Below are 22,819 nucleotides of genomic sequence, written 5' to 3' on the forward strand. Positions count from 1 at the left end.
TAGGGAGACCACTTCCGGGTTCCCTCTTCAAGGGGTTCTGCGGGAGCGATGCGGAATCCGCCTGCAACGGTTATTCTAAGCTGAACGGTTTCTCTGAGGTGTACGGTTATTTTGAGGTGTACGGATGTTGCCGTTCTGTCACGGTTATTTATCCTGTACGGTTTTCTCGATCCCCAGATTCCCAGTAATGTCGGTCAGAGGCCTTGTCGACGCGAACTCTGCGTCCGTCGAACCTGTAGTTTGGAGTGTCAGCGTACGCTCGATGCTGATCTTTCAGATGGAGGGCGAACTTACTCCTGGCCGGCGCGGTTGGTCAGAGGCCTTGTCGACACGAACTCTGCGTCGGCGTGGAAGGAGCCGGGATATACTGGTTGACGAGCCACGGTTCCCGCACGGAAGGGTGGTAGAAGAGAGTGTAGAGGTGCCTTCAAGTGTCAGCGTCCGCTCGATGCTGATCTTCCAGATTGAGGGCGAACCTACTCCTGGCCGGCGCGGTCGGTCAGAGGCCTTGTCGACACCGACTCTGCGTCCTCGAACCTATTTTTGGGTGCGTGTCAGTGTCTGCTCAGTGCTATTAAATCTTCAAGATGGGAACTTACTCCTGGCCGTCCATGGAGCGCGTGACTGCCTCTTGTCACGTTGCTTTAGACGAGTATCTGAGGTGAGTGGTGATGTGATTTTGAGAGGACGACCTGGCGGCGCACCGCCCTTGGAGCAGTTGCGGGCAATGTGGCCGACCTCGCCGCACTTGTAGCACTCAGCGCCGGAGGACTGGCCGAGGGACAGGGCCTAGTGATAGAGTGGGAGTCCCACTCGAGGAGGGAATGTAGGGTTGATGCTGTGACCAGGTTGGGGTTTAGTACCCTGCGTGGAAAATAGCAGGCAAGACAGAAGACGCACCTTGAGCAGCTGAGCTTCCTTTGTGTTCGCGCTCTGTTTTAGAGCACGACTTGAGGATTGTCGCGATGAGGGGGCCACGGAGGGGGATGGGAGTTATATCGATCTCGCAAAGTGTACCTCTTGTTGTGATGTTCCCTGGGCAACAGGGTGTTTGCTCCTCAATTGGTATTAAGCTGCTGTCTCGTCCCTGGAAGTTGGACGTTTGGATTTTACTCGGTGGAAGATGAGGCGCAGGCAAGGGCATGTCTGTGACAAGTTTCGCTCAAATGCTGCGGCGTCGGCTCCAATCTTCGCAAAAGGATCGTTCGGGTCGAGAGGGCAGCAGGCAGAAAGGCAAAGATGAAGGGGATGAGGTGTTGTTTGGTAGTGAGGGGGACCTTGTTTGACGAAGGTACGTCGTGGAGGAAAAAGAAAGAGGGGCGAGAAAAAAATTGTGTGAAAAGAAAGAGGGGTGAGAAAGAAAAATGAGAGAACGCAGTGAGAGGAGCCTTGCTCGATACTCTCAGCCCCGCTACTTGCGGACTGGAAGCACGGACGTTACTTCGTGGAAATCAGCAGATGTTCACTTCGGTATCCTGACCACGTGAAGGATGTTACTTGCGAGTATTACAGAGTGGTATATTCCCTGTCCCATACTCACCAAGCAGGGCTTGCATGTAGGAGGCCCCCATGGTTCTAGGCGAGCTTTTGATTCCACGCCACCGACTGCTGACCCGACGAGTTTCACTTCAAGGCAACAAGAACACAAAGAAGGAGAACACCGAATACATGTACCTGAAGTGGTTTTCTGGGTGTAAAAAGCAAGAGTGTTTAAGCCTTCTACTGTACTGACCATGCCCAAAAACACTTTGTCCTCGAGTACCAACGTCGTTGGAGCAGTCGACTCCCCATTATCTGAGGCAAAAGCATAGGTATCCTTCCGTTACATCAAGTTCCGCACTTTACGAGATTAATACCTCTGACGCAAATCACCATCCGCTCAGATGGAAAAGATGCCCAGCTCCCGCAAAGACGCTAAGACCAACCTGTAACAGGTCGAAAGAACGGACCCCTGACAGCAAGTGTAACTCTGAAGCCACCCAACTGACCGATCACCCCCAGCCCTCTGCCTGCCCTGCCGTGTGAAGGTGGGTCCTTTGAGTTCAACACTACCGCCTTCGTCTGGTAAAGAAGGTGGATTCGTTGTCTGGCCAATGCTTCTAACTGACCAGGCCCTTCGATCCATCACCAAATTTCCATCCAGCCCTACGAATACAACAGGAAACGTGTGCCTTCCACTCTATATGCTCCTCACGCAGTCTTGTAAAGGTACCTCTACGGAAGCAGTCACAGAAAGACAAAAGGAGCTTGGCTGTGTCAGTTCCAGCGTGGAAAGCTGCAAAAAGATGTACGCTATACCTCTGTCAAAGTCAATAAACGATATGGCATAGAAGTACACCTCGGGGAAGGGAGCTTTGGGAAAAGGAGCAAGCCATACCTGTATGATATCTCGGATGAACGAGGTGCTGTCGGTGGATTCAGTCGCCGTATCTCGCAGTATGATTTGGAAGCACAACAGGAAGTTCATCTGGATACCTTAGCCGTCTAGCCTTCACCCAGCCGAGCAAGACCTGAACCTTTCGAGTGACTCGGGTGGACGAGACGAAAGATATCGTTTGTAGCAAGACCAGCCTCGCCATATCTCAGCTCTCACTCCTTTGCTCCGAAATCCTCAGCTGCTTGTAGAGCAAGTCGCCCACGGAAAAGGTGAGTACGGCAAGATCAGCCTCATATCGTCTTGACTTTCGTTCTCCAGCCTCGCAAGCGTCCGTCCCAAGTGAAGGAAACAAACTTGCTCAACAAAAGCCCAGTCTGGTGTCGTCCGAACTCTCAGTCCAGGTCCCCCCAAAGGACCGTGCCCCACCCAGCCTCCCGCCTTGCTCCCTCCTAAGCCTTTAAACCCTTCCGCTCGCACTCGCTTGAACTCCTTCTTGTCCACAACACCATCAGCAAAAGCTACCCCCGCGTCGAGTTAAGTACCTAGTGCCCAGTTCACCATCATCAATCCTGCCCTCAACCAAGAAGACTTCTATCGTCTCCAAAGGTATAACCATCAAGCGCGCGTTCCCTTCTTTGCCTTTTCTTCCCTTTCACACATCTTCACCCCTCGTCGCCACGGCGACTCAGTCAGGTAAACCCATCCTTTGACCCTCACCCGTGAGCCCCGCGAAGTGAGACAGTCGAGTGACTCGATCGCGAAGGACTAGAAGACATTGAGTTCAACCTCACAAGCTTCAAGCGCAAGTATCTCAATCTCACAACTTGAACTTCACTTCCTTTGATTTTTACCCCTCCAAATCACCTCACTACTTACCTCGGACACTCTTCCAAGGCATCGCGACAAAACCAGCTGCGCACTCCAAGAAAGCAGGTCCTCCCCTCCTATGCTGGGAGTGTCGTGATCGCTTGGGGATTACTTCGCGTTCGCACTTCAACAAAAGAAATCCTGACTCCAGATCTCACTCGAAATGCGACTCCAACATGAATCAAACTTGAAGCAAGACCTTGAGCTAACCATATAATCGTCGCAGTCGTACCAAGCTCAAGATCTCTTCCCGTTGCTGTTGCCCAGCTTTCAAGCAACTTTTTACCACGTACGTTTTGGTCTTTCCTCTCCCCTCATGGTTGGTTTCAACCTGTGCCAATCACGACTCCAAACAATCTTGAACCAGGACCCTGAGCTAACCACCACGCTACCTTCGCAGAACGTACCCAAGCTCAAGATTTTTCGCGTTGCCAACTTCGTTGGCCAGATTTCAAGCTTTTTTCCCCCGTAGGTTTTGGTCCTTTCCTTTCCCTTGGTTGGTTACAACCTGTTCTAAACCTTGAGGTTGGATTTAATCAACCCTGCGATGTGGTCAACCTTGAGGTTCTCAAAGTTGATCGCAGCCACATAACGTGGCCAGACCTGGGCAATATCGTGGTGAAGGTCACAATCCGGCTTACACCTGTGGCCACCATCACCGTCATCATCTTCATCACCTTGGCACTTATGCCTTCTTTCTGCCTTGATCCCCAGCCACTAACTCATCCTGTCGCTCTCAGACCAAAGTGACCGATTACCGGTCACCACCCTCCCCTCGGCTTTTCGTAAGTAATACCTCTACTGCCTTTTCTTTCGGTTGTCTTGTCTCCATCGTAGCTGGGCATTTCAACTTCTTCATCGTCTCTTCAAGTCGCTAACAGATAGCAAGTAGCTATCTCAGTCAAGAAGATGTCTTCGTCCCGCTCTTCTTCCTCTTCTTTCTCCTCCTCCTCCTCTCCCCTCGCCTCGCGCTCGCCCGACGACGGCACCAGCAGCAGCACTCCTCCCGTCCGCCCCCGTGTTGGCAGCTCCGGCAACGCCACACGCGACGACGGCAGCAGAAGCAGCAGCCGCATTCCGGTACCCGTCCGCCTCCGCGCCCGCGCAGGCACCACCAGGACCCGACCCGGGCAGCTGGTCTCCTCGCCTTCGGGCTTCTTGGAACCGGTCCCGGAAGAGCCCCTCGATGATGGCAACATCGAGGGTGCTGATAGCGGGAAGGATGCATCTTCGGATGCATCGCTTCCTGATACTTTGTAAGTGCACGGAATTCTAGTGAATTCGCCGGTGACTCTTTTTTTTTTCCCGACATGAACATTCGCGGTCTAGCAAGGCTAGAATGGCGAGTGCCCCTGACCTATCCGCCATTGACGAAGATGATGAGTCCGCGTCTCCTAGGGAGCAGGATGATATCTCTTGGGAAGGGCAGGGTAGTCGTTTGAATGTTGTCGTGTCCAGTGTTTCCCGTGGTAGTACACAGGGGGACTTGGGACGACAATCGTATTCGTTTGCCTTCAAGCGAGGCACCAGCGTTTTTTGAGTATTTGAACAAGACAACTAACGATTTCCTTTCTCTGTCAACAGGCACGAGACGACCAATGCGGCTCTCGATAGCTTCTTCGGGGTGGATGATGAAGAAGACCAGGAACAACACTTGGAGGAGGTTGTTTCCGGACTGTCCCCTTCTTCCTCTCTCCAGACCTCCATGCAGGGCCCCGCCACAGCCCTTGCTCCCACTCAGCAGCAGGAGCAGCAGCCCCAGCAGCGCCGGGGGCCTTCGGGTCACCAGTCTGCTTGGGGTCCGGGACACCGCCGCAAGGCGGCTGTTTCGTCCTTCGCCCGAGTCGGCGACTCGAGCTCCTTTGGAGCTCGGGTCAATGCCGAGGAGGGAGTCCGAGGGATGATGGAGACCCATGCTCGCGTTGCCGACGAATCCGTGTTGGGCCAGGTTGCCGATGACAAGGCGACCGAAGACGTCCCGCGGGTGAAGGCAGCCCCTGCTGCGACGGTCGAGGTGTCCTACGAAAGTAGGGCGAAGACTGATCCCACCGGTGGACTCGTTGCGAGGGAGTCGGCGGCCGATGACAAGGTCGCTGACGAACTCCAGCGAGCGGTTTCCTCTGTTGCTACACCTCCAGGATCCCAACTGGATAGCATGCCCGGTCCGGTCCGTATTCGTACGACTACGGCGGGCGGACAGAACTTTGGGGCTGACGCTGCGGTTGGCACCCGTAGCCGAAGCACGACGACCGTGGCTGGCGAGCGGCCCCCCGAGGCCACCGCTTCCAGACCACTTCCCCCTCCTGTTCCTCGCCTGGACCCGGCGCGCCTGACGGCCATGAGCCTCAGTGAAAAGCGCAGGATCAAGGCCGAGCGAGCCCAAGGCTGTTCCCACGGCCTCAACTCCCCTCGGACGACTCCGGATTTCGCCCCGCTCAGCTTGCCGGCGGTTACTGGCTTGAGCGGGTCCGTTGTCGAGGACATTCCACCTGTCCCTCCTCTTCCCGCCAACCTCTCCCCATCGGTAGTCCCAGCTGGTAGTAGGGTGGGTTTACCCCTCTACACCGGAAGATTTGCCGCCCGTCCTGGCCCCCCACCGCCCAACAGGCCGCTTCCGCCCATTCCGGGGCAAAGCACCGTGCCGTTGGGCACCCAGGTACAAGCAGGAGAGGTTGGTGGCGACGTGGAGTACGAGGGAGATGTGGAGGAGAGCGACTACGAGGACTCCGACAGCAGGGAGTCGCATCATGGTGGTAGCCGCCCCCGGCTTTATGCCCCGAGCTTGTCCACTATCCGCGACAGCTCGCCGGTGCCACCTGCTTCTTCCGTGGCTGTCGCCTCGTCCATGTCCTCTTCTTCACCGGGAACAGCTGACCGGTCCTTTATCGCCTCGGACGATGGGTCGTTTTTGCCTCGCGGCGATTATGACACTGGTGTCGCCCAGCGCCACAGAGAGGAGTCACCTGCCCACTTCCGGGGTAGTGATGACACAACTCTCGTGGCGGCCGACATCACCTTCGTCCAGAGCGACCGAAGACGCTGGGGGATGGTTCCCCACATGTTGGGTGAGGAGGTTCGGCTTCGGCTGGCTTCTTCCCCGACGCCATCCTCTGCCGATTCGGAAAGGACAGCTCGCCCGGCCCCGGGTGAGGAACAGGAGGAGGTTCTCCCCGCCAACGCCGACACCAACGATCTGGACCACGACGAAGCCCAGATGGACGACAGCAGCTTCTCCTTGACCTAGTGTGTCGAGGAAGCTGGCTTCGCCATCGACAACAGCGCCATAGTCAACGACTTTGGCGAAAGTGTGCCCTCGCGGGAGGAGAGTCCGACTATCCCGGGCTCTCTCGTGGAAGACCCGGCACACGGGTTGACCACCACACTGCCGCCATTGCTCGCGGACCTTGAGCCGCTACCCCTTCGTCGTGCGCCAGCAGTGAGACGAGGCTCTCCAGTCATCACCAGCCCACGCCCCCAGCCGCAGCCCGCACGCCCTGCCCTTTATGTCTTCCCCCGCCCGCCGATGGGTTTAGGTTTGCGTCCTGACGGTGGTTCAAGCACGCAGAGGCCTGGTGCAGCCTCTACGTCTGGTGATGGTGGTCTCGTCTCTTCCGTTACCGTTGGTGTTCTCCCTCGCCCTCCTCATGTTGCGATGGCCATGTCTTCGGGAGCCGGTTCTGTGGTCTCCGGTCCGGGTGGTGCGATTCCTCCTGGTACGGTCTCTTCTGGCGTGGCCTCTCCTGGTGTGAGCAGCTCTGGTGCCGGGCTCGGCCGTGGTCTTCCGCGGTCGGTGACCCAAGCCATTCCTCCTCCGCCGCCCGTGCCAGTTAGTTCGCCTCCTCGTGGTTTTGCCCGCTCCGTCACTCAGGCCCTCCCTCGCATCGGTGGTGCCCTCGGCGGCAACTCTCGTTTTGGCACGCGAGCAGTGTCAGCGCCCAGGCCGATGGGTGCCCCGACTGGCGACGAGGATGATCTGGATGCAGAGCTTCGACAAATTCTCTCGCGGACTCGAGACGGGTACCAGGACCAGCGAGCGGTCCTGCGCCCTGGCCTTCGTTTGAGGACGCAGACGTTGGGTACGTTTGGCCCATCCACCATTTCTGGTTCGACTCCCGACATCACTTCGCCTCCCACGAGCTCTGGCAGGGGCAGCGGCTCCCGCCAACTCAGCGGGTCTTCAACTTTCGTTGGCTCTCCAACCTCGCCGGCGATGATGAGTTCGCCAACCCCGATGACGCCGGGCTTTTCCAGTCCTTCCTTTGCTTCTGGTTCTGGTGGTCGTGGTCGTGGCCGTGGCCGTAGTTCACGTGGTTCGGGGTCGAGCGCGAGGTCTAGCCAGCCTCAACCTCCACCTCAACCTCGACCGCAACCTCAACTGGCTGTCGAGATGCGCGAGAGAGGCCCTGCTCTTGTGACCGTGAGAGACGACGCAGAGGCCGAGAGATCAAGCAACGAACCAGAAGAAGAGCCCAGGTCACATTGGAGCTCAGACACTGAGGATGAGCCTTCCGCGATGGGGAGGATGAGGAACGCCTTCAGCAGGCTGAGGACGAAATCCCGGGGCAATCTTCGCCGAGAAGCCTCCTCTTCCTTCTCGACAACCACCAGCTTGAGTCCCGTCTCCACCAGAGATGGTCCCCCTCGCCTGCCGGATATTCCTCCTGTACCGCCGCTCCCTTCTATTCCGGTGCCTCCAATCCCTACCGAAGATGACAACGATGCAGCGAATCAGGCGGGATCACAGCGACGAAAGTTGAATAAGAAGAAGTCTCCGGCTAACCTGTTTGGCAAGAAGAGAGAGGATTAACGGATAAACCAAAGCCATCCGGAGGCATACATAAGACCTCAAGACATGCAGACAATGCATTTCTGGGTTCACACGAGAGCCCATGTCCGAGTATACACGCCTTTTCAATATTTACTTTTGCTGATGGAAGACATGAAACAATCAAAGAACATGAATACACAAAAAAAACATTGCGTTTGTTGCACTTGGTGAACTCGGACGGGAGCTTGACGTTGCTTGCTTGGTTGCTTGGCTCCTTGGTTGGAGTGTTGACATCAATGACATGTCGTTGAAGCTGGATGTGGAGGCGGCCAAGGGATGTCGTCGAGTGCAGTCAGGGCCTCTGAGGATAGTACCTACCTTATTCGCTTATGTCTGGGAGCCTGCCTGCCGGGATGGTGTCGGGACTCGGGGTGGTGCAGTGAATGCCAATGCCAGGGGGTTATGGCTCGTGCACACTCCCCCGCAATCTCCAATTCAGTGGACTTTTTGCAAAAGAACGCGGCGCGTTTGCGGTTGTTGCAGCAGCGAAAAACGCACATCACCAATTCTCCGTCACCTACCCTTGACGTTTGCATTACCACCGAACCTCGACAACTCCAAACCAAGCAAACCACCGCCTGGAGGTCACCCTCTCTCCGCCCACTTCTTGCCCGACAACAATCGTCGCATACCATGTCAACATCACTCTGAGCACATTGTCTCTCTGACCAGCGCATCGAACAAGCAAAAAGTCAAGATGGGCAGTCAACAAAGTGTGCCGGAAGGCGAAGATGGCGACGTCAGAAGCCGGTCAGCCTCGCCCTTGGTTCAGGAAGACAACCACTGGGGAAAATACGAAAACAACGAGAGCTACGATGCCATTCCCGGCGTACCCTACGGCCAGCAGTTCGACGAGCAACCTCAATCACCCGTCGCGCCTCCCTCAGGCGAGCGCAAGAAAAAGAAAAAGAAGAAGAGCAAGCACCGACGCTCGCCCTCCCCTGCTGTTGAGCCCGACGTGAACGGCGATTCCCACCACCAAGACCCAACTTTCGCAGACCCCGAACCTGCCGCGACCGAGGAACACGAACTCCCAGAAGCTGGCAAGAAAAAGAAAAAGAAAAAGAAGAGGTCCAAGCCCGAGCCCCAGGTCGAGGAGGAGGAGCAACAAGCCGAGCCCGACCATGAGTTGCCCGTTGACTCCCCCGCTGCGCACGAGTCACCCAACCTCAAGTTCGAACGCCCTGAAGTCGCCGAGCCCGAACCACAATCCGCTGCTCAAGGATCTGCCAAGTTCAAGAAAAGGAGTCGCAAGTCGAAGAAGGTCACTGTCGACATTTCGGACGATCCCATTAGCGATGGCGAGGACAATGTTCAGCGAACCACAAAGATCCACAGAGGCGAGGCTCCGAGTTCCGAGCACCATGTCAAGAGGCGAAGGCTATCTCCCGAGCCTGTTGCCGAAGAGGAGGACGAGTACGACCATGTGGAGGTTGATGCTTCGTTCGTTAAGAGGGAACCCGGTGCCGACGAGCATGAGCCAAGCATGGTTGGTGGCCATGAACATACATCGCCCCTCGTGGCCCGTGAGCGACGAAGGGCTAGCTCTGCTTCGCAACATCCCGTCGAGGTTGCTTCAAGCGCTCCTCTGGTACCACAGTTTGCTACTCAACAGTCTTTGAGCTTCCACGATGACAGCTTCCGCATTCCTGCTTCGATCCATCCAATGGACTTGGACGATCATATCAATGGCCTTCCCAACACTCAGGATTTTGCCGATGGTTTGCCCCCAAGCTCTCAGGCACAGTTCGATGGCTTTCCTCACAGCTCCCAGCGACCTCGCACTGACGGTCTCCCGGCTATGAACGACCTCCCGGCTATGAACAACAGCATGTGGGAAGACAACATGCGTCATGATGCTATCGACGAGGACGAGCCAGAGGATGATTATAGCAACGAGGGGTACATGCATGATGCGGACGAGGTCGAGGCAGATAAAGCTGACGTGGAGACTGCTTCTTCGGCGGGCGATCCTGAACCTGACAACCACTCTGATCACGAAATGGATGTCGACCAAGCAGTTGCCGACAACGAAGAACCAAGTCCGGAAGTCGATGCTGCTGCCGAGGTCGAAGACGGGGAAGATTCTGCCCCTGAGGTATCGGTCACCCAGACTCCTGCTCCCAAGGCTCGCAAGTCCCGTACCAAGAAAGCACAAGCTCAACCCGATGCCGAGCCTGAACAAGTCGAGCAAGCTGAGGAAGCCACTCCTGCACCAACGTCTACAGCAAAGACGCCGCGCTCCAAGGGCTCGAAGCGAAAGGTGAAGGTCCCATACTTCGAACGTGAGGAGGCCGAAGGATGCGATCAAGCCGAGACGTCTGCTGAGCCTTCCGTCAAGGAAGTTGCCGCCACTCAAAAGGACCAAAAGCGGGAGAAGAAGCGTAAATCACGTGCTGAGGACGAACAAAGTACTTCCAACGTTGAGCCAGCACCTAAGAAGGCCAAGGTCAGCACAAAGAAAAAGCCAGCTAAGAAAGCCGATTCCGACGAAGACAACTCTGAGATTGAGGAAGCAAGCAACGGCTCCAAGATGGCTCAGGGCCGAATGACGCAGGCCGAACATGCTCGCATCAAGGCGGTAATCGACTCTTTCCGGGATGCTAACGGACTCACCAAGCATGCCGTCAACGAAATGATCCACCAAGACCCACGCAAGGATCCGAAGAATAGGGAGCTATGGGGTCTTATTGTCGATGCTTGCCCCAACCGGCCACGCAGAAAAGTGGTCAACTACTGCAGGCAGAACTTCCACAACTTCCCTGCCCGTGGTTCATGGACCAAGGAGCAGGATGAGGAATTGGAGAGTATGCTGAAGCTGCACGGCCAAAAGTGGACGCTAATCGGTGGTCTCATCAATCGCTTCCCGGACGATGTTCGTGATCGGTACAGGAACTATCTGGCTGCCGGGGGCAAGAACAGAAAAGATTACTGGTCCGAGGAGGAAGAGGAGCGCTTCCTCAAGGTCGTTGCGGAGGCCATCGACAAGATCAAAACCAGCATGGCCAAGGACAAGAAGAAGTCCGAGGACGAATCACCGGAAAGCCTGATCAACTGGCAACAGATCAGCACGGCCATGAATCACACCAGAACTCGCCTTCAATGTTTGCAAAAGTGGAAGACGTTGCGTAAGAATGAGGCTTTGCCCGACAGCATCATGGTCAAGCTTCCCGATGGCGAATCCTCTCGCCTGGATAAGGCTCGCAAGGACTTGCGCAAAATCACACCCGAAGACAAGGCCCTTTTGGTGCGTGCCATCCGAGACTCTGGCGCTGACCGCGAAAACAAGATCAAGTGGAAAGAAATCCAGAAAGACGTTTTCGACAAACAGTACGCCAAGACTGCTCTCACGGTCACCTGGGGTCGCTTGAGACAAGCCGTGCCGCAATGGGAATCCAAGTCCACCCAAGAGTGTGCCAAATACCTTTGCGACATGTACGAGCGCGATGCCGACTGGAAGGGCGATGAGGAAGTCGGTGACGACGCGGAAGATGATGCCGATGCCAGATCTACTGTCAGCAGACCTGCTTCCGTGGTGGTCTCGTCTACACAACAGACCAAGATCTACCGCACACCAAGAGTCGGCCTGTGGGATCCCCCAAAGGAAACCAAGACCAATCTCAGCAATGTGTTTGCCGAATCTTCAGACAATGAGATGCGCGGTCGGACTTCTCAGCGGGCGAGAGAGCGCGCAAAGCGGTTAAAGGAGTCAGAAAAGGCGTCATCCAAGTCAAGGAAGTCACAACTTTCGGAGGCTATTGTCCAAGATGAGGACTCCGACGAGGAGGAGGTTGAAGAGAGCATCAACGGAGATATTGCTGCCGTCAACGGCAATGACAACCAAGACTTCGAAATGGATGATGCTCCGGAGGTTGATGCCGAGGAAGACGACGAAGAGTCGGAGCCAGCACCATCAGCGCCCGTTGTTCAGAGTCGAGCCGTGAGCGTCGACCTCGGCGAGCCCTCCTTCATCTCAAGCCCACAACTTCCGACCTCCGCCCAGAAACCCCAAGACTACTCCGATGACGATGACGAGGACATCATCGCCACCACATCCAAGGCCGCCGCCCTCAAAGCCTCCAAAAAGGCAGCAGTCCGCACCTACGGCAAGGCCTCCAAGTCAACCAAGTCTAAGCGCAAAGAAAAGGATCTCGACCTGGACGTCCCCCTCGTCCTCGGCGCTGCCGTCCCCTCCCTCCCGCCGCCATCTACCTCTCTCACAGCAAGTCACCCCCAGCTGAGCCCCAAGCGTCCCGCGGCATCCCAAGCCCGCCGTCCCTCGTTCAACGAAAACAACGAATCTGACCACTCTGATGCCCCGGCCAACAGTCAACATAACAAAAAACGCCGCATCCTCACTCGCCAGCCATCCGTCCGCACGACCGAGACCATCATCAAGACTACCGCGTCCGTCGTCAAGGCTAGCAAGCGGAGGAAACCCAACACTTTTGGAGATGACTCCGCAGCAGCAGCAGCAGACTCCTCCGAGGTCGCCATCGCCTCAGCCGTACCTGATCACTTACTCCTCGATCTGGTAGAAATGGACGGTAACCTCGCAGACGACAGCCTGGTTTCCCTAGACAGACCGGGCGACGTGGTTGGTGGTGTGGGCAGGGAGAAGAAGGTGGCTAGTAAGGCGAAGCAGGTCCGCAAAAACTTGGCTGCTAGTGGTAGTGTTTCGGTGGCGTCTACGCCGGCGCCGTTGGTGAAGAGCAAAGCCCCTTCTGTTGTTTCACAGGTTCAGGACACGTATAGTGTTATTAGCAGCGATATGGATGATATGGAGGATATTCCGGCTGTGTTGCCTGCTTTGAATGGGACACAGGGTTAGAGGATTGGAGGAAAATGGGCATGGTGGTTGATGGAAGATGGATGATGCTGGAAATGACCAATTGTGTCACTGGCAGGAATGGATGGATTCGGGAGTGATAAGGGTGATACGAATTGAAAGCAAGAAGGATTAGATTAGGGTTAAATCATTGCATTCAGGACCTGTGTTATAGGTTTATGGTATGGATGGTTCTTTGTGGACTGCCTCAAAGGAAGCTCAAAAGAAGCGTGCGTTTGGTTTCGGTTGTTGCATTGCATTGCATTCATGGTCATCATTGCTTGAGGTTTTTGTGATCGGAAGTGAAATCGGAAGTGGACTGGATTGGAGGTTGCTGAAGTTGAAGCGTTCGGAATCAGAAGGAGCAGATCAAGTCCAGTTAGCTAGCGGTCTCATGGGTTCATGGTCATCCAAGAAGATAAGCTGAGTCGTGGTCGCTAGTTAGGTACATGGACGAAGATAGAATTGAATTCATGGTTCTTGTGCATGAGGTACTTACTGTCTTCTTGAATTGGGTGAGTGATATGCATTGTCTTTTCGACCACTTCGTGTCCAGTTCGTGTCCAGTGTTTACCGTATCGTATCTTGATCTTCCGTCCCATGTTGACACGATATCGACTCTCCAATTCCATGACTAAGGTTTCGACGAGCGATCTGGTTAAAACATTCCAAGCATTCCATGTGTTGTGTTCTACTCCAAGTATGAAGCCTAGCCACATCCAAGATCTGTGATATACAAATCGCGAAGCTCTCATCCCGGGCTCCGAAGTGCATTTATTACTTTCCACTTCTTTCTTGTCCAGTCCAGTCACCTGAGTCCATCAGGTAGGTTCGTTGCCCACCAGACAATGAACATTGCAACGATACATCGTCCTGGATCAATGAATTGTTGTTGAAAGTTAGTCCGTGCCCTGCCCGTTCACTGGACTTCCCATTCACCAACTGGACAGACACTCCCTTCCCATATTCCTACCTAGGCTGCCATGGTTTCCGTCTCTCCATGTCCTCTTCCGTTACCAACTCCAGATTCAAACCCTTTTTCTTCTGTCCCGTCGTCTTTCCATCTCCGTCAATTGTTTGTATAGCCCACATAGTATTCCCCATCCCTTCTGGCAATAGTAATGGTACCTACGTGGCTGCTTCCTCCGATTCTTCAAGGTTGAGAATTCCATGGGTGGGTGTCTTCAGCTTCGTGTGTACCTATTTCATGACTGACAGTAGTGATGTTTTCCGATATTTGTGATCATTTGTTCTTCTTCTGAAGATCTTTCAATGATGCCAAAGGCACGAAGGAGGAGAGGGTTGGTCCTTCTAAGCAGAACTGAGCGCACCATCTGATCTCTTTTGACTGGACTCTATGCACCACCTTTCTATTTCTCGCTGTGCCCCTCGTTCATAAGACGAATATGTAATAGGTCTTCACACTTAAAGTTTCTAGGTACTTACCTTGAATCAAGAAACCCCACGGAAGTATTGTTTCTTGTATAATATTGACTTTGAAAACAATTTGAATGGGTGATATATGGGGTCAAGGGAGGCGGTGCGAAGTCCAGGCCGGCCGTCTTCAATTTCGTTTCTAAATGGAGGTAGGTATGTATGGTTTCATCTCAGGAGTACCTAGATGCCACCGAAAAGCCAAGGTTGCTCGTTTTGCTCCTTTCTTTGGGTTCGAAGATTCTGTATCAAAGTCAAACCTAGGGGCGTGTTTTAAAACAGGAAAGACAAAAGGTTGTGGGTAGATGGTATCATCCAGAGGTGACGTTCACTTGTTCATTGTCGTTGTTTTCGTTTTGTTGAAAAGAAACAATTCGAAGAAACAAGTTGCGAGAGTCAGCGAAGCGGATGAGAAAAGCTTTGAGGGGCAAAAGGGAGAAAACAGACAATAAGATCACTTCATCCCTGACATGCGAAGAAAAGGCAAAGAACGCAAAACACGGCCGTTATCGTTCTGTCATTCACAAGCACCAACAGTGTACAAGAGGAAGTTGCAACCAACCCACGCCAAGCTCCGTCCGTTTCCCCGTCAAGGTGAATGGATGTGTCCCGTGCGCCCCAAACTCCAAATTCCCGATTTCAACGTTCAAACCGTCGATCTGGCCAATCCGCATCAGCAACGCGTCGAAAGAGTGGAGAGAAGTGACGGAAGAAAGGGGAGAGGGGGTGTCGGCAGGGGAGATGCCAAGCCTTTTTGGGGTCAGGGAACAGACCAACAGGGAGAAAAAATACAGCGGAAAAAAGAGAAAGAAAAAAGAAAGAAAGGAACAAAGGGAGGGAAAGGAGAGAAAGAAAGGTGGGGTCTCCAGTTTTCCATGGCTCCAGTTTGTCTGGCTTTCATCCGTCTGTCCAAACAGCAATCCACACCCACCATTCACCTTTCATCAACAACAACTGTGAACCTTGAACCAGCCAGTGAATGGACCTGAACCAGTGAATGGAACTGGAACCACCTGAACCTGAACCTGAACCTTTCTGAACCTGAACCTTGAGCCGTCAAGGTACAAACTACATCCAAGGTCCCTTCACTTTCCGTACACACCCCGCCTTTTTTTTTTACTGCCCCATATTGGCCATTTCATCCGTCCTGTCGCATTCTTCCCATTTTTTTTTTCTTTTTCTGTTTCTCTTTCTTTCTCCGTTTACCCACTTTCTTTCTTTCTCTCTCATCATCCCATTTTTCCTCCACCATTCACTCAACCACCACCACTCCACGTTTGCAACAACCTTTCACTTGCAATCATCTCATCAACATCTCCACATCAAGCAGGCGTCTATAACAGTTGCATCCGCACGCAACCTCTTTTGCTTGTTTCTCTTTCTTCTTTTTAAAAGACAACTCTCGCCCGACAACAACCCGCGATTGCAATCAAGCTGGAACCTTGGCCACACAACACCACCATTTCTCACCACCAACACCACACCAACACCATCCTCGCTGCCCCGCTTGAAGACCGCAACAATGCCGCCTAAAAGAGGTCGCCCGTCAAACGCGCAGAGGGAAGCAGAGCGCAGTGCTGCAGTGTCAAAGGGAAAGGTAGGCAATCAGCGGTTCATTGGTTTCATTGATTGACTGAGTGATTGCTGCGGATGCAAAGTGAGAGAGAAAAAAAAAGATGTCAACATGGCATTGCAGTTTGACTTTCTGCACCATCTCACACCGATATCACATGGACGACATGGGCGTGAACATGAAGAAAAAGTAGACATATAATTAACCATTGGGAGCAAGCCGATTTCCCATATCATTCACTCACCAACATCGTTTCGTTCATGATAAAGAGCGGTCTCACATGTGCATCTCATCTTGCTGAACACTTCATACTAATTCGTCGACCATAGGCTGCTGCTTCTACTTCTGCTGCTGCCCAGGAGCCGGCGAACACTCCCAACGGTTCCATCACCGTGTCCGTCGGTGGTCCATCTGCCACTACTGAGTCCCGCAGCCCGGAGACAGCTAAAACTGCCAGCATGAACGCGCCTCGTGCATCCGCCAGTGCCTCTAAGAAAGGCAAGGACCAGGCACAGACTGCTGCGAATGCCACTGCAGAAGAGCCCAACGCCTCCAGCACACCTAATGCCGCGGACGCAACGACCAACGGCACCACTCCCATCACCACCACCAGCACAACTAACACCAAGGAAAGCAAACTCAGCGGCAATGGCACCCCCAAGAAGAACACCGAGACAGCGCTGGTTGTCGCCAGCGACGGAAACAGTGACATGAACAGCAAGAACAGCAAGAACAACGACATAACAGCCTTGGCCCGAGGCGGTGCATACACAGCAGCCTCACGCGTCATCGGCACGGGATACGAGAACATCAACAACATCGAGGAGATCCAGCTTCGTCAGTTCCACGAGGACATCGACGCCTACCAGCACGACCTGGCCTTCTGCACCGCCACCCTGGCTATGCCCGACCTCACGCCCCAGGAAGCCCGCAGTTTCCAGCTCCGCCAGCTTGATCTCGGCCACCAGATCCGCCACTGCCAGCACAAGATCGAGAATCTCCAGGTCCAGCTGCGCCGGCAGGGAATTCCGTTTACCAACTACAGCGCCTCGAGTGGTGGACGGGCGTACACGGCCTCGTTACTTGCCGGAGCGGGAGTGGCGGGTGTGAAGCGGAGCGATCCGTCAGACGATGACGACGACGGCGGTAAGACCACGGGATCGGCCAAGAAGGCGAAGCTGACCCCTGATGAGCCGCAGTTGTTGGATGCAGACGGCGACGAGGTGATGACCACCGGCGCCGGCAGGGAGAGGGAGACAGGCAGTCCTAACGGCAATTCGTCTTCACCCCAACCACTCCCTTACGGCACCCCGGGAACCTGGGAATACAACATCCCCCTACACCCTTCCCACCCTTCCTACCAGCACCAACACCAACAAAACGGCAACGGCGCCAACAACTCCCCGCCATACGATGAAGAAAACCAGCAAAACACAGCGCTCCAGCGACTCGGTTATTGGAAGTGTCGCCTGTGCTCAGCACCCAAGTATCTTTTGGCGGGAACCGGCCGTTCCCCCGCCGCCCCCTGCAAGTGGCCGCTCAAGGACATCTCCAAGATGATTACGCATTTTACGGAAATGCACACGGAGCACAGTCCGGCCGAGCGGTGTTCGGAGCTGGGGTACGCGCTGGCCAAGAACCGCGGCCCGTTCGAGTACTGGCTGCGCCGGACAAGGGCGCAGAACGTGGGCGATGGCGAGATCATTGATGAGATCATTCAGGGTCTTATTAATGGCGTGATGCCGCACCAACTGAGGAGGCTGAGTAGGGCGGCGTCTGGGATGCCGGCTTAGGTTGGTTGGGCTTGGGTACCTACCGTCCTCGCAGGCTGGTTGATGAGTAGGAGGAGCTTGAGAATTAAGGGGAAGTGCATGAAAGGGCTGGACGATGATGAATGGAACACACACACACATGTGGACCAAGTCACACGTTATAGCTCTTTTCCGTCCTGGGCAGCCCAAGACTCTTTTTGAGCGGGAACTAGATTCTTACACCTACATGGAAGGAAATCTTCCGTCGTCACTACGAAAAGTCTGGGGCGTCCGAGACCCCCTTAGACTATCAAAGTAGACGTGGTCTTGAACCTTTGTACTTTCTGGATAGCCATGAAGGGCTGCGTCCGAGATTCTGAAAGTGCGATATGTGATGGGATGGATTTGAGAGACCCGCCGCTCGGCTGGCTGGGTGCATGATGAGGTGGATTGACGACAACAGCCACGATATCTCAGTCGAGAAGAGATTTGCTTACTCACTCTGGGAGGCTTCATCATCAGGCAGCCTTACATGATGATAAATATGGCATGGCGTATTCGAACATCGGGGTTTCGCTGTAGATACGGTACCATACTTTAACTTCGAAGGGTTAAGCGATCATCAAGCTAATCGGGCATGAATGAGCAATGAGGTTAGCAGCAATGAATTATAATCGAACCAATAACGTAGCCAACACCTTTGCTTTTAAGTGAAAATTGTGTGTATGATCTTGCCAGGCTGGAAGTGACTGACTGAGGCTTGCAACTATACTGGCTGGCTGGCAGTGCAGTGTTGATCGGTTGGTGGTGAATGGTATTGATAGTTGCCCGGGAAACTGTGTTGTTTACGCAAAGGAAACAAAAGCACGGGACTCTTTTTGTGTTGTTGATGGTGCTGATGCTGAAGTGATGTAATAAGGGGAACACATGTGAGGACAGGGAGCTCGAGCGCACAACTCACCACCTTCACCATTAGTATACCTTCAAGCTTCCCGGCCTGATATAAGATCATATTCCCCTCCCTCGCCTTGAACTCGACAATCACTTGACTTTTGCCAGAGAACTGAACTGAGCATACTTAGCTTACGTACACCGAACAAAATAAACAATGGGTATCGTCCACGTCGAACTCTTTGAGTTCAAACCCCTGGCGACACAGGAGGAAGTTCAGGAGGCGAGTAATAGATCCTTACCTCTAAGTGATCCCCCTTCTTCCCCTTCTTCCCCTTCTCCCCCATCCTCTCGACTCCGCCTCCGACTCAACGGCTACCCACAACAACAACAAACCATCCCGCGATGTTTAACACCAAGGCTGCTTGCTGGCTGACAGTTTCTGGTTGGTGGAATAAAAGGTCTGCGACAGAATGATGTCCCTCAAAGACCGCTGCACCCACCCGAAAACGCACATGCCGTACCTCAAGACGGCGGTAGGGGGGGCGAATGTTTGTCCTGAGGGAAAGGTTGGTTCAGTTTACTTAGCTCGCTCCCCTTCACGACCGTGTCCACTTTCACCCTTTCACCCTTTCACCCCTTTCACCCCTTTCACCCCGTTCTTCCACTACACAGACCAGACCAGACCACGGGGAGTATCGCATATTTTCTTTCGTTCGTTCGCGAAAGGACGTACGTATGCTGAAATCAAGGTGGTAAAAAAAAGCAGGGCCGCATCTCCCACGTCTTCGTAAGCGAATTCGACACGCCCGAAGACCGCAAGTTCTACTTGGAAGAAGACCCGGCGCGTCGGGAGTTTGTGGAGAGCATTGAGGGGTTTGTGGAGGGGAGGCAGGTTGTTGAGTTTAGTCCGGGGGAGTTTTGATCGTTTGGGTGTCGTGGTTGTCGTGGTAGTGAACAGCAACAGGGCGAAGAATGAAAAGGCTGAATGAGCATGGTTGGCGAGGAAGGTTTTGATGTTTTCGCTTGGTAGTGCTGGTAGGTAGTGGATGAAGCTTCAATAGCAAGGCGAAGAAGCGAACAAGGTTGATGAATGAAAAATGGGTGATGATCATCAGGAGTTCCGTCGATGACCGAGGTGTCCTCGGTGCCCTGGATGTTTTGGTTTTGGGGTGATTGGGAACATGGTAGCATGGTGTATTTAGCAATACTCGAAGCATAAATCAGCCCCGCACATGCATATCAACTGCTGAGCAGCTGGCTACAGTGGCCGCCCCAGGATCACCAGCTGCGGTTTAGTGAGGCTGAGCCCCACACGTGCCGGGCATCAAGGTTCTCGTTTGCACGGTCTAATTAGCTGTCGGGATCTTGGCAGGTGACAAGTTCAGGGGACTTACCCCGACGTCATTTCCCTTCCACCTCTTCTCTCCTGGATTCCATGCTCCTTTCAACAACAAAGAGCACCTGACACGCCCGCCGCACATCCCAACACAACGACGTCGATCAGCGCTTGTGTAGTATCAGCTACGTGCCTACCTATCGTCGCGACGTTGTGGTTCGCTACCTACAACTTCCGTGTTTACTGTTCACCGATCTCTGCCGTACGATTCCCACGATATCATTCGGATCTCCAAGACGCGACAACCAAGACCAATCATTCGACTCGCTCTCTCAAAATCAGATCAGATTCAGCAATCATGTCGCAACAATCGCATCCTACGGGTACCTTGGCGAACCTGCCCCAACCGCCCTCCAATCCGGACACCCCGTCTGAGATGCCGTGAGTTTACTTGACTTTTTTTTATATTAAGGCCCACCATTCTCTCTGCTTGCGCCGTGGCCGGTGCTTCTGTGCTTCCTTTCTCAGACAAACTTTAAGTTTCACGATAGGCTTACAATCATATACCCCCAGTGGCACCCCAACCAGCACCACCACCTCGCTTTCCACCCTCTCCACAACCGCCATCAAGGACGGCCACCGTGGCCATGTCCATCATGGAAGCGGACCGCATACAAGTAACCGTTTCAGCGGCGACTACACCCGAAACCCCCCTTCCAACCCCGAAGCCGAGCGCAACGACCGCATAAGCCGTCTCCCGGGCATGATGTCCGCCCTCCGCGGTGTACAGTCCTCCGGCTCTACCGGCACTCCCCAACAAGGCATGAACACTAACCCATATGGCCAGTCTTCATACTACCAGCAGCAACAACAAAACCAACAGAACAACCCCAATGTGCCGGTAACACCAGCCTACTTTGACGCGGCAGGCCAGCCCAGAGCTGCAACCAAAATGTCCACGGTCGGCTCCGCCTCGGCCACCGATTCGGCATACGAGGGCACCACCACCGCCTCGCTTTCCGCCACCTCCCACGCCGGGACCAACACCGAGACCGCCCCCGATCTCGATGACGGCGATGACCAGAGCATGACCATGAACCTTGATCCCCGTGACAACGACACAGATATGCCGACGGCTAGTCCTCCGGCCAGCGGGTACGCCACCGGCCCTGACGCCATGGAGGATGACGAGGAGAACCTGGCTACTCGGAGTGTTGGCACCTTCGAGGACAGGATGAGCGACTACGATGATGGTAGGGAAAGCTTGGTGGGCTTCGGAGAGGGCGCGGGAAGTACGGTTAGTGGACCGATATACCACCGACGTCCGTTGCCTGGACAGATTCCCGGTGGTCCTCCGGGATGGGGACTGGAGAGGAGCAGCTCCGGATTGTCAGATATGATGGCCGGCAGCGGTGGCAGCGGCGGCGGTGGTCGACCCCCGACGAGCAGTGGTAGCATCGGCAGAGGAAGCGCTGGTGGTGGAGGAAGGGACGTCATCCGCGACATCATCCGTCGCGAAGGGGGTATGCTCCAGGACCGCGAATACAGCGGTAGTGGCGGTAACGACTCCACACCCGCCAGCCAATCGGCAGTGTTTAATGAACGCCGTGATGCCAGAATGGTGGATGGCGTCGCCTTTGACCGCGATCACAATCCCGCTGCTGCCCGCGTCCGGAGCCAGTTTGCGCCGATGGACGAGGATTTTGTCGATACCACGGCTACCGGTCCCTTGCCGCTTCCGCAGAATTATTCTCCCACCTCGGCTGGCCGTCATTACCGCGAAGAGAGACCGAGGTCGAATCAGCAGCAGCATCATCCGTACCCGTTTCAGCAGTATCAACATCATCAACTTCAGCAGCAGCAGCAGCAGCAGCAGCAGCATAGCCAGACTTATTCGGAGTTTCAGCTGAGGCCGATGGATGTGTCGTCACCGATGACGCCGCCGACGGGCGAAGCAGATCCGAGGGAGACGGCGGAGAGGATGTTGGAGGGCAATTTGACTGCTCATGATTGGAAGAATGTCTGAGGATAAAGGAGGCAGGTAGGTAAGTTCTTGAGAGCGTCTCGGGTCTGAACTTCTGCCATTGATTCGTCCTGCCTTTCCGCTTGATTTTTATTTTGTTTTCATTTGATTTCCTTGGTGCCAATGTAGATTGACATTCGGGATACGTTGCGGATGCTGAACACGGGTTTGAACTATGGGGCCATTGAGGTTGATATCACGGGCTACTGGCGAGGGGGCACAAACCTGGGAATACCGATAACGGATTTACGGTACGGTACGGTACGGGAGAATGGGCAGTGGGTAAGGTTCATTTTTGGTCTCGTGGCTTGGTTGAAAGTCAGCTTGATATCATTGAATCGGGATCTTCACTTTACGTGGACAATATCTGTTGCCAAAGGGAGTGAGCTGGGAAGGATCATATATACAAACCCAAGGCATTCTTTTATATGGATGTCGAAGTCGGGCTGAGATGTTCCAGTCCTGGCGCTGAGGGACATCCACCCATCGCTTATCGGGTTTATATAAGGGCAGGGTTAGGGTCATTATCGCGGTTGAAGCTTAGCTCAAAGTCCACAGTATTACCGCTTTTTCTCGTTCGATTTGGATACCCCCAAACTGCGCTAAGGTCAAAACCAGCAAAGCCTAACACAATCCCACCAATGCTGTTACTGGATCGTTCCCAAGGAACCAACTGATCCACGTTGGCAAACCTGCGATCGGTTGTGACCCGTATTAACTCACTAACAGATTGGTTGAAGCCCCTGTTGGGTTCAGATATACCCGGTGCTATACCTGTTTTGAGGGTATCCAAATCGAACGAGAAAAAGCGGTACATCGTTACTTTTACCTGAATCTTGATCGTTTGTCACTAAAGAGATGACTGCTTTGGGCTTCATGAAGGACTATTTTTGAAACCAGCTCACTCT

General features: G+C 54.1%; 6 protein-coding genes across 6 annotated transcripts; 5 read left to right on the forward strand and 1 right to left on the reverse strand.

Moving 5' to 3' along the window:
• Nucleotides 1-148: 148 nt before the first annotated feature.
• B0H65DRAFT_572132 (uncharacterized protein) lies at nt 149-1,914 on the reverse strand (the record flags this gene model as incomplete). Its single annotated transcript, XM_062830500.1, has 6 exons — nt 1,541-1,914; nt 901-914; nt 600-789; nt 481-530; nt 295-425; nt 149-233 (listed from the first exon to the last, which is right to left on the reverse strand). The coding sequence occupies exons 1-6, from the start codon at nt 1,569-1,571 to the stop codon at nt 149-151; spliced, it is 501 nt and encodes a 166-aa protein (XP_062683448.1). The 5' UTR covers nt 1,572-1,914.
• A 2,239-nt stretch (nt 1,915-4,153) lies between these two features.
• On the forward strand, nt 4,154-8,051 carry B0H65DRAFT_423266 (uncharacterized protein; the record flags this gene model as incomplete). The annotated part of the gene is made up of 3 exons (XM_062824444.1): nt 4,154-4,500; nt 4,829-6,407; nt 6,489-8,051. 3 exons carry the CDS (start codon nt 4,154-4,156, stop codon nt 8,049-8,051), a joined length of 3,489 nt encoding a protein of 1,162 aa, XP_062683449.1.
• Nucleotides 8,052-8,538: 487 nt separating this feature from the next.
• B0H65DRAFT_463204 (uncharacterized protein) lies at nt 8,539-13,360 on the forward strand. The gene has a single exon (XM_062826686.1). The coding sequence runs from the start codon at nt 8,770-8,772 to the stop codon at nt 12,901-12,903; it is 4,134 nt and encodes a 1,377-aa protein (XP_062683450.1). The 5' UTR covers nt 8,539-8,769; the 3' UTR covers nt 12,904-13,360.
• A 2,496-nt stretch (nt 13,361-15,856) lies between these two features.
• Nucleotides 15,857-17,700, forward strand: B0H65DRAFT_423393 (uncharacterized protein; the record flags this gene model as incomplete). The annotated part of the gene is made up of 2 exons (XM_062824453.1): nt 15,857-15,931; nt 16,237-17,700. The coding sequence occupies 2 exons, from the start codon at nt 15,857-15,859 to the stop codon at nt 17,698-17,700; spliced, it is 1,539 nt and encodes a 512-aa protein (XP_062683451.1).
• A 632-nt stretch (nt 17,701-18,332) lies between these two features.
• B0H65DRAFT_463212 (dabb-domain-containing protein) lies at nt 18,333-19,719 on the forward strand. Its single transcript, XM_062826687.1, has 3 exons — nt 18,333-18,832; nt 19,011-19,118; nt 19,316-19,719. Exons 1-3 carry the CDS (start codon nt 18,767-18,769, stop codon nt 19,472-19,474), a joined length of 333 nt encoding a protein of 110 aa, XP_062683452.1. The 5' UTR covers nt 18,333-18,766; the 3' UTR covers nt 19,475-19,719.
• Nucleotides 19,720-19,994: 275 nt separating this feature from the next.
• Nucleotides 19,995-22,127, forward strand: B0H65DRAFT_173874 (uncharacterized protein). Its single transcript, XM_062821409.1, has 2 exons — nt 19,995-20,329; nt 20,462-22,127. The coding sequence occupies exons 1-2, from the start codon at nt 20,247-20,249 to the stop codon at nt 21,912-21,914; spliced, it is 1,536 nt and encodes a 511-aa protein (XP_062683453.1). The 5' UTR covers nt 19,995-20,246; the 3' UTR covers nt 21,915-22,127.
• The last annotated feature ends 692 nt before the right edge of the window (nt 22,128-22,819 follow it).

Source organism: Neurospora tetraspora (assembly GCF_033439725.1).
Source record: "Neurospora tetraspora strain CBS 560.94 chromosome Unknown B0H65scaffold_3, whole genome shotgun sequence".
NCBI classification, from domain to species: Eukaryota; Fungi; Ascomycota; class Sordariomycetes; order Sordariales; family Sordariaceae; genus Neurospora; species Neurospora tetraspora.